Raw genomic sequence first — 17,591 nt, 5'->3', positions numbered from 1 at the left:
ACCTGTAGAATACTTGTAATGATATCCAACAATTACGACTTGTAAGTATAATGTTCAGTGCTCCCTGGAAGCTGTACATCTTTCGCTGAAGTGCTTAGCTGTCCTGGAAATCAAGGACAGAAATGGTACTGGCAGTTTTTACGAGTAGCTCCTACATGTTGCTGAGTCTTCAGCTTGTCAGGCCACAGTGAGCATCTTGTGATCAGGCTGTCAAGGGTTTGATAAACGTGTACTTTTCTCGGGCGGAACTATCTTGCCCTTTGTTTCACAGATACAGGATACCTATCTACAAAAGTAGATGAAAAGTCTTCATTTAGAAGTCATGCTTGCTTGGTATTCATCAATCTATGGGAAGGTATATAGAAAGTTGCTCCTAAATATACTAAGCAACATTGGATTGTAGTAGAATCTAGGTACTCTGTAACTCACCTGGAAGCCACAGACAACAGCCTTGTTTTCTCATCTCTACAACACAGGAACCTTCTGCAGAAAATGGACAGCTCTGTAATATCTTGCAACTTCTTAGCCTTACATTCGGTGGGAAATATAGGACATGCAAAACTTTATAGCAGGCTTAAATTTTTGTTATATTGATGTTTGTTTTATTAGGATTGAAAAAAGAGCTATTCAGAAGGCTGAGATCTGAGGGTCTTGGTTTGAAGTCAGCTCGATCAGAAGGTCCCATGAAACTTATTAACCTCAACATAATCACCGGAAAATGGAAGTAGCACTTACTCAAATTGGTAAGGCACTAGTCTTGAGGAAAAGAACTCAGACAGTGCCCAGGGCTGAGGTAAAGATCCATGACCTACCCCCCCCCCGCAAAAAAAAAGGAATCAAAGCAGCTACTTAGAAGGCTGAGATGTGATGATTATGGTTTGAATCCAACCCAGGTAAGGAAGTCCATGAGATTTTGACCTCCAGTTTACCACCAAAAAGGGTATTATTTTCATTCTGCTTTAAAGCTGAGGATTGGAAATTAATAAAAGGTAAGCAACTGGAATTATGAATCATAATAAGAATCTAAGTTTGTCCATTTTTAAAGCTGGTTCCTCAAGATTATTAGATTTCATAGTTTCCTACAGCTCTACAGAATTAAGCAGATGGGCTTGAATCAAATATAAGTCCATAAACTAAATCCATATAACTCCCTTAGGAGCTGTGCTTCTGTGAGTAGAGATTTTAATGAAATTTATGGCTGCTATATATGTATCATCTCTATTAATGTATAGTCATCTCACTATTCATTGACTCACTCATCCATTAAACAGATTTATTTAGTATCTTCTACATATAATGATGTTGTATTAAGCACTATTAGACATGAGTGAGTGTGGGCAAGTTCATTAAATGATGAATATGAAACAGATTTGATTCTTAATAGCTTATGTGAAATGATAGATATACACACCAATAACAGAAATTAAATAGTAAACACCACAAAAGTTATAAATAACGGAGATAATGTATCAGCTATGTGTGTACATATATGTGTATCTGTTTTTTCATTTGTGGGTATGTCTGCATACAAAATATAACCATATGAGTATGGTAGATAGGTATGGATAAAGAGATACTATAAACTTGGATAAAAGCAAAGAATTAGAAAATAAAAAAATTCCAAGGAGATGAATTTGGCTGGGATGAAGAGTCCATGTAAAATCTTAAATACGATCTTCTTGGCAGAAAGATTTGCCAGACCCTGAAATATACAAGATGGATTGGTAAGAGAATATTTAATTAACAGGGTACAGGAAAATATGCAGAATTAGAATAACTTAGGCAAGGTTGGATGAATGGTATTAGTTGTCATAATAGCAAATGAAAGGACAAAAGTTTAAGCACTGACTTTTTTTAAGGCAAAATTAAATTTCAGCAAAGTGAAACACCAGGGAGTGGCTACTCAAAAGGGGTGGGGTCAAAGGGAAAGAGTAGACAAATGAAGAGGAGAAGAGGAAGAGAATGCTATTAAGAACCCAACACAGCTCATACAAAATTAGGAAGGCAAGGGTAGGGGAGGGATGGGTGAGAATGTTGAGAGAAATGACATGGATCAAGATATAGTGTATTCATAAACTGTTTGTTAAAAGGCAAATCCTTTGTATGACTACTCAAAGATTAAAAAAAATACCCCAAACAAAAATTGACTTCTAAATATCTTTACAAAGTAGAACAGAAGAGGAAATGATGGAAGAAAAAAGTAAACTGTAAAAAGTATCAAAGAGATTTTTAAAAGTGAGGGTTTATGTGGAATCCATAGGAAAATCAGCTTAAGAGTGAGGAAAAGCTTGACAGTATTAAACACTACCCACAAAGAAGTTGTCTAAAATGGATGCAAAAGGTGAAATTTTCTTTGCTTTCTATTCCATTAGCACATCTTCTATGTCCTTGGTATACCTATATAAGAGAGAGTGCCATGATAATAAGGTTCTACAGCTCCAGCTGCCAGAGAAGATCAGTAACCACACCCACGAGTTTAGCTTCTCAGGTTAGATTCCCATTTTGTTCTAAATAAAGATAGACATCAAGTGCCATATGTCTCCAAAATACCTTCCTTCATGTTGCCTTGTGGGTATTCAGGTAATTGCTATGATCTGAATATCTTGGTCTCCTCAACCTCTTATTCTGAATCTAAATCACAAAGGTGATGGTGGTGAGGGATAGGGAAGTAAGGAGAGGATGAAGGCTGGATTTTCAGGAATGAGATGGATGTCTATATAACAGAGGACTTAGAGAGCTTGTGTTGACAAGCTTCCACCTTTGGAGGACAGCAGCAAGGCAACATGGATGCCAAGGCCCTCCCTAGGCCCTGATCGAGGTGACATTGTTATTTTGGGCTTTCCAGCCTCCTGAATGTAGGAAAATAATTTCTGTTGTCCTATAAACTGCCCAGAACTGGCAGCTCAGACAGACTGTTGCCTTTGCATGCTTTTAACTGATGAGTCTTAAGGAAAAAGATAAGTGTGTTTTCATTCTTCTGCATCTTGAGTTGATAGATTGGAGAAATGCACTTAACTACTATCATTGCTATGCTTGCTTCCTGATTTTGAAATCTTCACTGCAAATGAGAAAAAGCCATAGGGAATTAAATAAGATGGCCATGTAACCATACTGTAAAGGCTATGAAGCAGTCAGGAAGTAGTCAGAAGGTTACAATATAACATTAATTTGAAGGGGAAAGGGAAGCACAGAAATGGTGGGACTCAATAGACACTATATTGGAAATGAATCCATCATAGGAAGGACGGGGGGGGGGGGCAGAGTGGGAAAAAACACTGGAAGAAAATGATAGAGGGACTTTTCATTTAGCATCATACTATATGGCCTTATGTATCAAGGTTTTGCTCTATTGCAGATCTCTGCTAAATGAAAGGACCTCTAGGATATAGAAACAAAAGCCATATAATGAATGATTGTTGTCCTTAAGGTACGATGTTATCTCTCATCTCTTTTGCTGTCCCTTGGTTATCTCATATTGTTACAGTATCTCACTTCGTTATATGATATATCAGATATATTTGTATTTGGTTATTTGAAATTGGATAGGGAAGGGGGGAAAACAAGATGAGGGGTGGGGGTGGTAGGGAGGGAAATGGGGACCAAGACATGAGAAAGGGTATCAATGTACCTTCCATCTGGCAAATATCATGTAACCCTTCTATTAATTACAATAAAAATATATGAAAAAAATGATAGAGGGAATGACACCGTTCAAAAAGAAACATGCTCAGTACCTGACTATGTAACTGTAACCTTTCGGTATGCTGTCTTTATAATAAAAAACCAAATTAATTGGATCACAAGTTATTATTTGAAGCTATTCTTTCCCCTTTCTCACTCAGTCCATGTGTATGTTAATTATTATGCTATATACAAAACAAATCCAGAGCAAATCATTCGCTGATTACCTTATTTTGGAAACTACAAGTACAGTAAAAAAATAGTGACAATTTAGCTATTTCTGAAGTAATCGGCTAAAAATTACAAAATGCTCTAGACTCTGAGATAAGAAGGATAAAATCCAGATATTTTTCCTTGTATTTCCTAACAGATATACTAGCAAGTCACTTTGGAGAAAGTGATGTTATATTCAAAACTGTTAGTGCTTTTAATTTTTATCTTCTAGTATTATTATAGATTTAATATTTTGCTTTATGGAGGGAAATCTGGCATCTGAAGATTTAATTGGAAGTTGGGCACTGATGGCTCACATCCGTCACCCTAGCTACTCAGGAGGCTGAGATCTGAGGATGACTGTTCAAAGTCAGCCAGGCAGGAAAGTCCATGAGATTCTTTTCTCCAATTAATTATCAGAAAACTAAAAACAGGGATATGACACAAAGTAGTAGAGTGTACGACCTGAGCAAAAGAGCTCAGGGCCAGCTCTCAATCACCGAGTTCAAGCCCTACCATATAAAAAAGAAAAAAAAAAGAAAATAGATTTAATTGGTGTAAGAGAAATGCAAAGACCAAAATTCATTTATTCCAGATGTAAATTCAACAGGCAATTATTAAAATCTCTCTCCTTTATGTCTTATCTGCCACTGCCAGACATCTCATTTAAAATAATTACTATTTAATCCAGGTTATTATAACCATGAATCCTACCAGAGGTTATACATAAAATGAATTGTGTCAGGGACCCTATGTGAGCAGTGATGCATAATACTTTTTCCCAAGGAGCAGACTAGATATAAACTACCAGGCAAGTGTAAAATTATTTCATGTTCTTTTCTGTTGATAATCATGGTGGGTAATTACGAGATGTCTTCATTGGATGATTGCAGCTGCATATAGTTTGTGCAAAGTATAAATGGCAACAGAAAAGACAGAAGTTTTAGATGGAAAATAGGAAGGGAATTTCAAGTATCTAAGTCAGTAGGGAAATAGGATGGGACTGAAAAGTCAGATCATGGAAGATCTCAAACAGCTACATTAAGTAGTTTAGGTCACAATCAACTCCAAATGACCAGTATAGAGAAAGCTTAGAAGTTTCTGTTATTTTTTTATTCCTGAGAGCAGGTAGTAAAATAATTACAATGTTTCCAGTGAACACAAAGAAGAATGGTAATAAGAGGAATCAAAGTAGAGGAGGCAAAGATGAGAGATGTTGAAGAAAATGGAAATAACTTGGCAATATTTGTTTGAGTGGCTGTGTAGTAAGGAGAAGGAAAGAGTAAAGAAAGGAAAGAGCCAAGAAAACAAGAAGTGAAGTGGAGTATTGTGGAGTGTGGGGTTGGAAGGAATTTGAGGGTAGTAGAAAGATTGATTTTGTTTGTTTCTGAACAGGTAAAACTTGAAGGAGCAGTGGAGTAACCAAGAGAGACATTCAACTGCAAGTTTAAATCATAGTTATGAAGATTAAGAGAGAAAGGTTAGGGTCACAAGTAGAATTTTAGGAATAATTTCTAAAGAGGTTATTGTTGGAAGTCAACAGGAGGTATATGATATTACCAAACACAAAGGGGTCTAATAGTCAAGTACTTAAGAGAGAATCAGTAGATGGGACTGTATTTTTGAAGGAATAAAATGTTAAAAGGATATTGAATGTAAACATGACTGGACACATGTAAATAGGCAAACTTACTATCTAAAAACTAAAGCCTCTAATATGTTATAGAAATAAAGCTATATACCATTAAAATCATGTAATACGCAAGGTATAGAAAAGTTGGGAAAAAAAGACAAGCACAGAAGCCTTGTTAGGAAAAAATTGGTCAGTAAATTGTAACAGAAAATAGCTCACAAAACAAGAACTACAATAAAAAAGAAAGGAAATATAGGAAATATAACTACTTTTAAAGCTTTATGAGCCTAGTAGTATAATCATAACATATCTAACAGGAAAACTTCAAAGGAGTTGAAGGAGAATTGCTATAATTTTCCATGGTACTAGTTTTTCCCTCAAGACTGGCATTCTACCACTTCAGTCACACCTCTACTTCTGGCTTTTTTGCTGGTTAATCAGAGATATAAGTCTTACAGACATTTCTGCCCAAGCTGACTTCAAATATCAATCTTCAGATCTCAGTCTCCTTAGTAGCTAGAATTACAGTTGTAAGCCATCGATATACAGCCCCTTCTTTTGTTGTCAGAGACAGGTCTTTTGTTGAACAAGGGGAGGTTGAATCTTTAGACTCAATGTATTTTCAGGTGTGTGTGTGTGTGTGTGTGTGTGTGTGTGTGTGTGTGTGTGTGTGTGTGTGTGCAGTTTAACCAGTTGATTTAAGATTCATGTGTGAGCAGAGGGCTAATGTAATTGCTGATCCTAAAAGGATTATTGGAAGATTACTTGCTCTACTATATATCAGAGTTTATAAATCTACATTGAATAAGAAAACCAGAAGGTTCATAAAGATGGACCACTTATTAAATGATATAGAACCAGTTAGTTACTCATATGGAGATTGACTTAATACCTTTAAATGGGTAGCTGATATCATATGAAAGTTGAATTTCAATCAATTTTTAGACAAATATAGAAACATATCCTTTTGATATTAGAGTCAAAATAACAAAGCAAAAATGTCAGTGAATTTATATTAGACTTAAAAATTGGGGTTAACTGCAAATATAATGCATAAACATCCCCTACATTCCTACACTGGAAGAAGTTAACTAGCAAAAGATAAACATTTAAAATATAAGATTGAAGGGATAGATGGGGTTGGGAGGGATGGGAGAGAATGATAAAAGGGGTGACATTAATCAAGATTTCAAATTGAAATCCTTTGTACAACTACTTGGAAATAATTTAAAAGTAAACTAAAAAGGTAAAAAGAGTAAATAAAAATAATGAGGGGAAGTTGAAAAGAATATAAAGAGGTTCGTAAGGAACAGAGAGGACTGTTAAGTAAGGATGAACACAAGGATTTCAAAACATTATTGAAGTCATAGGTGGATTTGAACCAAAGGGCCCAGCTTTGAGGGTGATACAAAGAAGCAGGTACCCAGAGCAGAGAAATAGAGGTGGGTGAGAAGTCAGGTGAGGAAGAATAGAAATATGGATCCTCAAGGCATAAGGTAATGAAACTACACTTTTAAATGTGTTCCCACATAGGTTTCTGGGGTGTTTGACCTCAGGAGACTGAGGTAGGGAGAAGCTTGGAATCCAAGTTCAGATTTAGTGTTAATGAAGTGGTAGAACAGGTGCAGGGAAAGCTTTGGAGGGAGGAATGGACTGTCAAGGTTTGGATTAGGAGCGGCATCCACTCACACCAGAGAAACATTGCCCAAGCCTGGGTGAGGAACAATGGAAAAGATCAACCATCCTAAATTGTTTGAATAGGAAATGTTCTCTAGATGCACATGCTTTGAACGCTTGTTTCCCCAGTTGATGGCACTATTTGGGAGATGGTAAAACTTTGGAAGGTAAGTTGGAGGAAGTAGGTGTGGGAGTGCCACAATGCAGATCACACCTAGTCACACTCCCCCCCATCAATGCTTTCTATCTGCCATGAGGGGAACAATATCCTCTCCCACAAGTTTCTGTTGCCATATTTTGCATATGAGACCAGGCAACTATGAATCAAATCCTCTGACATTGTGGGTCAAATTAAATCTTTCCTCCTCTCAATTATTTCTATGGAATATTTGGCCACAGCAGTGATGAAACTGAGGAGTACAAATAGAACAAAATAAACTCTTAGGAGTTTAAGCATCTAGCACAGAAGAACAAGGTGTTTATTGTTTATCAGCCTAGACAAGGAAGGTCATGAACAAGGGTCTGGGTTACCGCTATGGGCCACTATAATTTCTTGAGAGCCACCAAGTAGCAAGGTATATACAACAATGAGTCTATCAGTCCTTATCTACCAGTGAGCTTGTCCCAGTATGGGGCTGGTAGGTTTGCAGTGATAATAGCAGAGGCTCTGGAGGAATTCAGGAAGCAGGAATTCTGGGAGGAAGTCATTGAAAAAGAGGACTTGGCAGTACCTTCCAGAAGGAAGAAGTTTTGTGGTTTCTACACATAAAAAGTTGCCCCATGGGGTACATGGTCAGTTGGCCCTCTTTTTTTAATTAAAGAATTTATTAACCTAGATTTTTATATCATATTTCCAGAGTCATGTTTAACAAACAAGTATTCAAGAAGGGAATCTCTATATATAATCACTGGCACTTAGATTTTTGAACATAATTAAAATTAAGCTGAGGGTTTGTATGTCATAGATACATAAGTCTCTGTAATAAAACATTATAGAGTATATAGCCCATCATACATTTTTATGTCTATGTAGTAATATTTATATCTCCAAGACCATGTCCTTAATATTGGGTACCCAGATATGAGTCATCACCCTTGTACTGTTTGGATCCACATATTAAGGATTCCATATGCCTTTTGTTCCTTTGGTCTTGACTTATCTCACTCAACACGATTCACTCTAGCTTGATCCACCTCCCAGCGAATGCCATTACTTTATCTTGTTTAAGAAAAAATTCTTCTATGCAAAGACATAAATGGAATGAGGTCACAGGTTGGTTTCACGGGAGAACATTGGTTTCTCAGAAGACAAAAAGTCTCGCCAGATGCTGTCTATGAACCTAGCTATTCAGGAGTCAGAGATCTTTGGATCTCAGTTCAAAGCCAGCCTGGCAAACAAAAAAGTCTGTGAAAGTTTCATTTAGAAGTGGAGATGTAGCGTAAGTGTTAATAAAACACCAGGCTGGAAAAAAAAAACCCAAAACAGTCAACTGGCTTTGATTAAGCAGAGAAATGAAATGCCTCAAGACTTACATACCTACAGGAAGCAAGTAGGGAATAACAGGATGATGATGTCATGATCAGCTAGCTCATTTACAACCATGTAGGACCCAGAAAAATATGTTTCCCAGGAGACTACACTGCTCCCTATGCCTGTATTTTTCAAAGCAATTGGGTATTTACTTTGCAAGAGCTTCACTATGTGTATTAAATGGATGCTGAAGAAAAAAAAAGATGTCAACACCAGTCATAAAATAAATACTCCTTAGCTGAATCTGGAAATGGTTAGATTGACCTCAAGACAGTAACAGTATAGACCATGTTTCTAAAGAAAATCAAAGAAATCCCGAAGGGTACAAAAACAGAGAAATTCCCACTCAGTGCTTCTGTGTTTCAGGCTATAGGCTCTGCAGCCCACTAAACAGACACTCTTCAGTAACACAGTCTGAATAGCTCTTCTGACCACTTGTCTGCTCTAAGGGAGGTAATGCTGTTGTAAAAAGAGAAGCTGGTACCTGGAGTCCATCTCATTTGTAAAGCATCTAGTGCTGTCTGTGGACACGGTTCCTCAGAAATGCAAAGTGTTTTCATTTTAATTATGACTTGAAACAGTTTCTAACATTTCTGTCCAGATGGGAAGAGGTGATAACTTGTTGCTTACTCAGAATAGGTTTCCTTAGCCTGCAGCTAGGAATACAGTACTTTATATTTCTTAACTCACATTAAAATGCAGCTGACCTTTTCTGCAGGGGCCATGATTAAGCCACATGACAACCACAAGGCAGAATCCTGCAGAACCATCCTGTGAAATGCCCAGAGAAGTTTATTCAGCCTCATTTGGTTTTATGACCTCCAAGTGGTTCCTGGGAGTTTATTAGAAGTGCATTTCCAGGAAATTAGCAAAGCTGCTGAGATTTGCAGTTCCAGTAAGGTATCTTCACTATGGCCTCAACTTTGGCAAATCATCAGAACTTGGGAGAAAAATCCCTCCTGTGGCTTGTGGAAGCTCAAGTTTTAGATACTTTTTTTTAAACCAGTTCTGGGGCTTGAACTGAAGACCTGGGCATTGTCCCTGGGCTTCTTTTGCTCAAAGATAGCATTTTACCACCTGAGCCACAGCACCACTTCCAGTTTTTTTTCTGTTTGTGTGGTACTGAAGAATCAAACTCAGGGCTTCATGTGTACTAGGCAAGCATTCTACCACTAATCCACATTCCCAGCCCTAGAGATGCTTTCTTAGATGAACAAAGCATGATAAGCTGAGAGCCAGCTACATTAGTGTCACATTTGGGATGACAGCATCATTTATTCTGCAGTGCTTGTTTTGCCTCTATCTTCATATGATAGTCAAGCTATAGACATTCAAGGATTAGAGTTGGCTGTTTCTCAATTCCTCTCATTCCAGCCCAATGGGAAACTTCTAGAAGGCTCACAAAGACTAGTTGGGTGCTCTCTGGAGAGGCTCATGCTTAATCTAATCAATTCTTTATCTAAATGTTTAACAATTCTTTCACTAGCTGGGCTCAACTGACCTAGGAAAATATCTCTGCTTGCTGAGGCTTGACAGGAATTCACCCAGAGTGGTCAACTCACCATACTGGCTTCAGTGAGACAATTTCTGAATAAAAATATTTCTCAAAGAAATTAGCCACCACAAGCCCCAATTCTTATTTGCTACCCCAGTGAGTTTGCATTTTCTCACATATAAGATGACGGTAATAATTGTGCCTCTCTTCATGACAGTTGCAAAGGCATGGAATAACAGAAAAACTTAGCACTCTGGCTGGCATATATCAGTGCCAAATAAATATTATTTCTGTTTACCCAACAGAGTTCCCTTATTACAGCACATTTCTAAGACGTGTTGCTCTGATGTAGGAAATGTTTTAGTAGCTACTGTCGGGCACTTCAGAAATCATATAGAGGTTTTGAGTAATTTTAGGGTCCGTGTCTCCATTTTTCCATCTGTATAGATGAGCCCACAAAGCACATTCATGATTCATGATTCATAAGCAGAGTGAAGGCTGAAACCAAAGAGAAGATTTACTGGGGCATTTGCCAAGAGGAAACCTCTTATTTTTTTTTCCTCTTCAGCTCATTTGGTTGAGACAATCAGAAGCACTCAGATGGACTCCAACACCCTGCTGAAAACACTTCATTAGAATCAAGACAGAAAAAAAAAACCTTACCCAGCTATTTAGGGGAATAAACTACTGGAGCCAATGGAGCTTGCGGGTGTTTTGTAAATGCTTAGCCAGAAAGAGAAAATGAGGTGAAACAGAAGAACACATTAGGGAATGTGGAGGGGAGCTGTGACCCAGAGACTTACATACCAGTTCCTTCTTCTTCATGCACTCCATGAGGATGATAAACAGGTGCTGAGCTTGTGTTCGAGTGTACGTGAAAGTCTTCTGTATAGTCACTAATAACTGGTCCCTCAAAGATTCATTGATAAGCCTGCAATGAAGACCAAGGTTAAACAGGTCAACCCTAGGACATTACTTTTGGTTTAACTTTGACTGACACATTACTTTACACAGTTGTGGAAAACACTGTGCTGTTTCAACTCATGATACACTGTGAAATCAAAGTATTCAGTGAATGCAACTGCTCAGATACTTGTTTGTCATTTCTTTGTTGTGATACATTCAAAATCCTTTCTATTATTTGGAAACAAGACTACTGTGGAATAGAAATAATATAGGACACAGAAAAGCATTGAGGATTTGTTTGAAATAGGACATAGTTCTTTTTGTATTTTTCTCATAATAGTTATTTTGACTGATAATTTCAAGAGATGTACTGTTGAAAATGAATCCATTTAAATGTCTCAAAACCTAACCAAGTAGAGTAAGTAGATTGATTTAGGTTTCATTTGTTGCCATTACTCTTTGTTCTTTTTTATGTATGACCTGTAACACTTTCTTCCTAAAATTGCGTGACCAAAAATGCCTTGCTGGATGATGATAGCTCACGTTTATAATCCTAGCTAATCAGAGGAGGCTGCGATCTCAGGATCACAGTTTGAAGTCAGATCAGTTGGAAAAGTCTGGGAACTCTCAGTGCCAATTAACCATAGAAAAGTTGGAAGTGGAGCCATGGCTCAAGTTGTAGAGCACTAGCCTTGAGCAAAAGGAGCTCAAGGACAGTGCATATGTCCTAAGGTCAAATCTCAGGACCAGCACCAAAAAAATGCCTTGAATTAATCATCTATACCTTCATAAGATACTGTATAATTTCCCTATAAATTATAATGTTACCTCTATTTGTGGGAGAAAAGGTTACATCTCAACATTACTCAACAGAAGTAGGAGTTAAGTTTATTCTAAAATTCTAGGTAGTTAGTCCTCATTATTTATGTCAAGGTTTTACTCTGTTACAGAGAAGTTTGACCCTTAGGAAGTATCATATTGGCTACTTTATTAAAAGCATTTTTCATTCTAGAGAAAAATAAAGGGGGGATGCATCGTATGCAGTCAACGCACAATTATGTTGTCTTGAACATGGATCAATCACAGCTAATTTTTAACTCCTTTTACCAGCCTGGTGAGAAGAGGCTCTTTCATTAGTCATCAAATGACAGCATATGAGAACTCTTTATTAACAGAGACTGTCCAAACTCAGGAGGATAAAATTGCTCTCAAGGAGCAGTGGCAAAATGACTATAATTTGACTAATATTTTTCTACACACCCATTGCTTTCATTGCTGAAGCAGCAGCAATTCCTAGATAAAATGGTAAATTCTTTGGTGCTAATGGTAACCCAAATATCTTTCTATAATTTCACAGGCAGGACATTTTATTGAAAAAGGGTCAAATGCTTGGGATCTTAGAGCAAATAAATGGCAGAGCCAGAGCCAGAGCCAGAACCAGAACCAGATCCTAGGTCTCCATCAAATTGCCTCTCCTTTCTTTTTCGCCAGTCTTGGGGCTTTAAGTCAGGACCTAAGCACTGTCCTTGGGCTTTCTCAAGGCTAGAGCTCTACCATTTGAGCCATACCACCACTAGTTAGTTTGGGAATCTTTCCTTCAATGTAAAAGCAAGACAAATTTTCTTGATGCAAGGAAAGGAAGATGGGAGTTTTAAAGCATGGGGTTTCCCCGAACCCACTAGATTGGATGCTATGTTCAAAAGGGTGACATTCCCCTCGACAGAACTGTATCATGGATCATGAAATTCACTAATTTGGATAGAGGGCTGGGTTACATCTCCTGTCCTCCTCCTCAGGGGAGATTTGAATCAACAATGTACACTTTTAGGAAAAGAGAGTGGCCTTGATAAGGTTGAGACAAAGGGATAATAAATCTGTCAAGATTATCACATTTACTTCACAGGCTTTGCTGTGGCCATGCAGTCATCCATCTAACCAGTGTGAACGGACATTCACATGACTGGTCCATGTAAATGTCTACTTTGTGCCAGACACTGTGGCATTTTGCAGGGATACATCCATTGCCAATGTTCAATCAGTTACATGGAAAACATGCGTGAGAGTTCAGCTCTGACTGTCAGTGGTAGAGAAGTAGGAAAGCCTGTAATAGATAATTTAGTGGATCCTCTGAAGAAGTACTGAAGAACCCTGAATAGTGAATGAACATTAGCACTGAGATAGTGTGAGAGCCAGGGTAATGAGAGATAAAATAGCATAAAGAGACCTAATTTGGGGAACATACAAAGGTTCTGACTATTCCTCACAGGCCTCCATGGTAAAGATTTGGCCCCTTGCTTGTAGTAAAAAAATGTGTTTTCTAGTGAGAGATTTAAAATCATTGGTGATGTGCTTTCAAGGGAGATGATGGGACTCAGGCCACATTTGTTCTCTTCACTTTTTTCTTGTTCCATCTGCAAAGTGAACAATTTTGCATTGCCTCACGATCCTGCCATAATGTCTCACTACAGATCCAAAATATCACAGTCAACTAGTCAGAGACTGATGTCGCTAAAACTGAGTTAAAATAATTTTTTTATTGTTTTAAAAACTTTTTAACGTAGTTGTACAAAGAGTTCCAATTGAACATGTCAGAGTGTGATTCCAATGAATCTTGATCAATGCCACCCATTTTGCTCAGGTATTTGTTAAGATGGAAAGACTAACAAGGAGAGCTAATGGAAGCAGAAGACAAGACTAGGTTTACAGAGAAGTTCATCAGAGCCAGGATCCTTGGGAACTTTGGAGATTGAATTGGAGATTTTCCTTTGTTTCTTCCTTTTTCTCTCCCTTCTTTCCATTGTTTCTTCTCTTCCCTTCTTCCACAGGTCTTGATATAGCCTACGTTGGCCTTGAACATTTAAACCTCTTGCTTCATCCACTTAAGTATTGGATTTACAGGAATAAGCCATTTCTGTCTGTAAGGTCTGGGGTCATGTCTCCAAAGAAATGAAACACTAATGAATGATTTAAGCAGGAACATGGCCCAATCGAATTTGTGTTACTAGTTATCTTTCTTAGGAATCAAGATCTGAACACCTTTACCCAGGCATATGTCTACTTGATAAGTAGCCCATGTGGGAGAGTCTAGAGGGGTCTGCAATAGCAAGTGTGTATAAATGTTGTACATGACTAACAACAGAAGGGCTTCTGATTAGCCACTTGATAGGTCTAATCATTCATCTGCAGGTGTTTAATTTTTATAACAACTCAAAATTTGTTTTCCATTGCCAACCAACTGTAATGAAATCTGAATTCCCTGAGGTCATTAACTGTTTGAGAGATTGGTGTGTCACTTTCATCCAATCTGCCACTTTGCAAAAATCAAGAAATGATGTGCAATTTACCTATTTGTGGTTTTCACTTGCTTAGCAGAGCTGAAAGAGTTTGATATTTTTGAGTCTCAATTTCAACAGTGACAAAAGTTGTGGCTTTGGCTAAACCATTTGGCAGCAAGAAGTTTGGAATGCGAGAAGTAGATTGCTATGTCTAAAGGGGATACCTCTTATGATGGAACAGAAATGGTTTTAAGTGAAACAAAAGTGATTTGGTCTATTGAAAGCAAAAGTGATTTGGTTTATTGAAAGCATTTCATTATGCCTATTAAGCATCTAGTCACTGCCGTCCATTCCTACGTCAGGTCTTCTCCATCCTTCAGCAGAATCAAGAGGAAATGGTATCCAGTGCTGTTCTGCCTTTTGGAGCTTTCCAGTGTTTGCAGATCTTCCCTCTTAACAATCAAATGACAGATATTAGATCTCATGCCTTTAACAGAAGTTTAATAACACCTTTAAGAATAAGAGCTCATGTAATACTACATGTGTCTGGAATATGATACAATTTTCCACACACAGTGGGCTCTGGGGATATTCTCTTAACAGTCTTCGAAGCAAATGGGTATGAATTCCTTTTTGCACAATAGGAAATGGACTGAAGGAGGCTTAGTGATTTGTGCTGTTCACATACCTTGATGACTCAGTGTCTGAGCTGAGTTAACTGACTTCAGATTTGTCCTCATTGTCTACTTTTCCTATGTATTCTGTCTTTCAATTTATTAACTTTCTTCATTGCAGGTATAACACTAAGCTCCACTTGATGTAGACAAATGGTATTCCTTCATATATGTGTACATACATATATATGTGTGTGTATGTTTGTGTATATCTATGTCTATTTATGAGAAACTACTGAAGAAAATGGGAAAATCAAATTTAGGGAAAATCAAATTTAGGGAAAATAATGAGAAACTTGCAAATGAGGATAGTGATTAATAACATTTAGTAGCTTGTAGATTGTTTTCTTCTAAATTCCTACCTCCCCATCCCAATATTTTTTTCTTTCTTATGTTATATGGTACTGAATGTTTATCTTTTGCTACAAAAGCCTGCTATATCTTCCCCTAAAGACTCTTATTTTTGCAGCCAGATTTCTTAGGATTTGGGGATCATGACTTTCTTTCAAATTCCTATCTTAGTAGTTCTTTGTTGTGCTTTTCCCCCTCTCTATAAACATAGCAGAATTTAGTTTGACTGATACTTAAACATCAACAAATTTAGAGATACATTCATGTTAGATTTCTTTTTATGGCATTAGAATAGTGATTCAAAAATTTATTGACAGTAAAACATGGTCATAGTATATGATATTTCAATTTAGGATTGGATCCTTGACAAAGCGATAGTATTTATGGAAATGGTTAATTTGTGGCCCCATATGTATCAGCATTATTTTGGTGCATCTCAATTTAGAGGGTTTTGTGATAGGAAATATACTAATTTACGCAAACAAAATCTATCTATGGCATTTCTGCCTCCATTTAAATGCTGCACCTAGGATCTGGAGTTTTTTTAGAGGAGTCACAGAGTAATTTAAAAATCAGTCAATGTGTACTGAGGGCTCAGGAAAACCAAGAAAACCCACACTTTCCAATTAATATTCTATTCAAATGCTGGCAAAGCATCCCACATGTAGAAATACTATTCTTACAATAAATCTAATTATCTGAAATATCAAGGTTCTTTTTTATTGTTCCTAGAATTGAAAATTAAAAAATTGCATTTTAAATTCAATAAGATTCTAGGAGCTTTCTTAGGTTAATTAACGAACTTTGAGAGGAGTCCTTGCAAAGACCCCACATAGGCTCTCTCCACCCATAATATGAGATAAGCCTTACTTACATACATTAAAACCCTGTTAACACCATAATCTGATGTTGAAAAAGACATCAAGTCACACAGAATCTCTGATTCTTTAAAGAAAAGTGAAACTTTATCATTTGTTTGAAACAAAAGCAAATTGCTAGTGTCACCTAAAGGGCACAAAAAGTTGTATGCCTTGACTGAAGTCCCTTTTTTCAACAATCTTTTCCTTCCTGTCACCATCTTCCTCCTCTTGGTAAAAGTTACTACTTCCTGTCAGATGCCATAACGTTTAGCTACAAGGATTCTTTCCGGGAGAATCAAGGCAACATTTGGTTAGTAAGAACAAAGGGTCTGACTAGCTGAATTTAACAGCTACTATGAGGTCTTGTGCCAGTTAACTAATCTATATGTTGCTCCCTCCCAACATACACATAAAGCATAGAAATTACAGTATTTAATAGTCTTGGGAAGGTTAAATGAGGTTGCCTATGTGAAGAATTTAGAAAAGTGCTTGGCAGATAGAAAATCCTATGCAACCATTGCTGTTATCCAGAGGCTATGATGCTCTTTACAAGAGAATTACTTATGCCCTCTTCTATTTTTTAATATGTAGCATGATCTGTTTTGGGGGTCTTTGTGTATGATGCAAGGCTCTCCTACTGGAAGATGCAGTCACTTGAGAGATGACTCTTCTACTTAAGTCAAAGACCACTAATTCTTACATTTAAGAAATGGAGAACTGGGAATGTGGCTTAGTGGCAGAGTGCTTGCCTAACATGCATGAAGCCCTGAGTGTGATTCCTCAGTACTACATGAATAAATAAAATTTTAAAATACAAAAATTTCCAATAAGAAGCAAATGGAAATGCATACAATTAGAGAAACTTAATTATAAAAGAGTCTAAATATTTACTTTAGTAAATCATTTAGCAAACCATACTGATGCCTAATATGTGCTAGACATTATGTTATGGAGGCCAGGAGAGATGGAATATATTCAGCTATAGAATCAAGTAACTCAGAGTTGCAGGTTATATATTCCAGAAATGTCATAGTTTACAAACCACATTTACTTATTATGTGATTTTTTTTCTTGTATGATTTTTGTGGGTCATCAGGCACAGTGGTCATGACCAGATCACCTACAGTGAGGCCCATGGGTTATCAAACTATTGACTGAGGCTTTTATGCTTAAGGCAGTTTTCTTCATTCTAAGTTTGGTACCTGGGCTGAATAACTGGAAATGCATGGATTGGGTTCCACTGCTCCCCCTTGATGATTGCAGGCAAATCTACATGGAAGTTGCCTTCTATTTAA

The 17,591-nt window shown here is 37.3% G+C and overlaps 1 protein-coding gene across 10 annotated transcripts in view; it reads right to left on the bottom strand.

The window, feature by feature from the left end:
• The window catches only part of Trpm3 (transient receptor potential cation channel subfamily M member 3), a 473,683-nt gene that overhangs the window by 153,355 nt on the left and 302,737 nt on the right, over positions 1–17,591 (bottom strand). For all 10 annotated transcript variants that reach the window (XM_090329658.1, XM_090329656.1, XM_090329657.1 and 7 more), the window contains one exon: positions 11,038–11,161. In XM_090329658.1, the coding sequence (XP_090185784.1) occupies positions 11,038–11,161 (124 nt within the window). The remainder of the gene's footprint in view (positions 1–11,037; positions 11,162–17,591) is intronic.

The sequence above is a fragment of the Megascapheus bottae genome, chromosome 3 (genome assembly GCF_031878675.1).
Source record: "Megascapheus bottae isolate mThoBot1 chromosome 3, mThoBot2.hap1, whole genome shotgun sequence".
In the NCBI taxonomy this organism is placed as follows: Eukaryota; Metazoa; Chordata; class Mammalia; order Rodentia; family Geomyidae; genus Megascapheus; species Megascapheus bottae.
The sequence above is the reverse complement of the archived record's forward strand: the minus strand, read 5'-3'. Positions and strand labels throughout refer to the sequence as shown.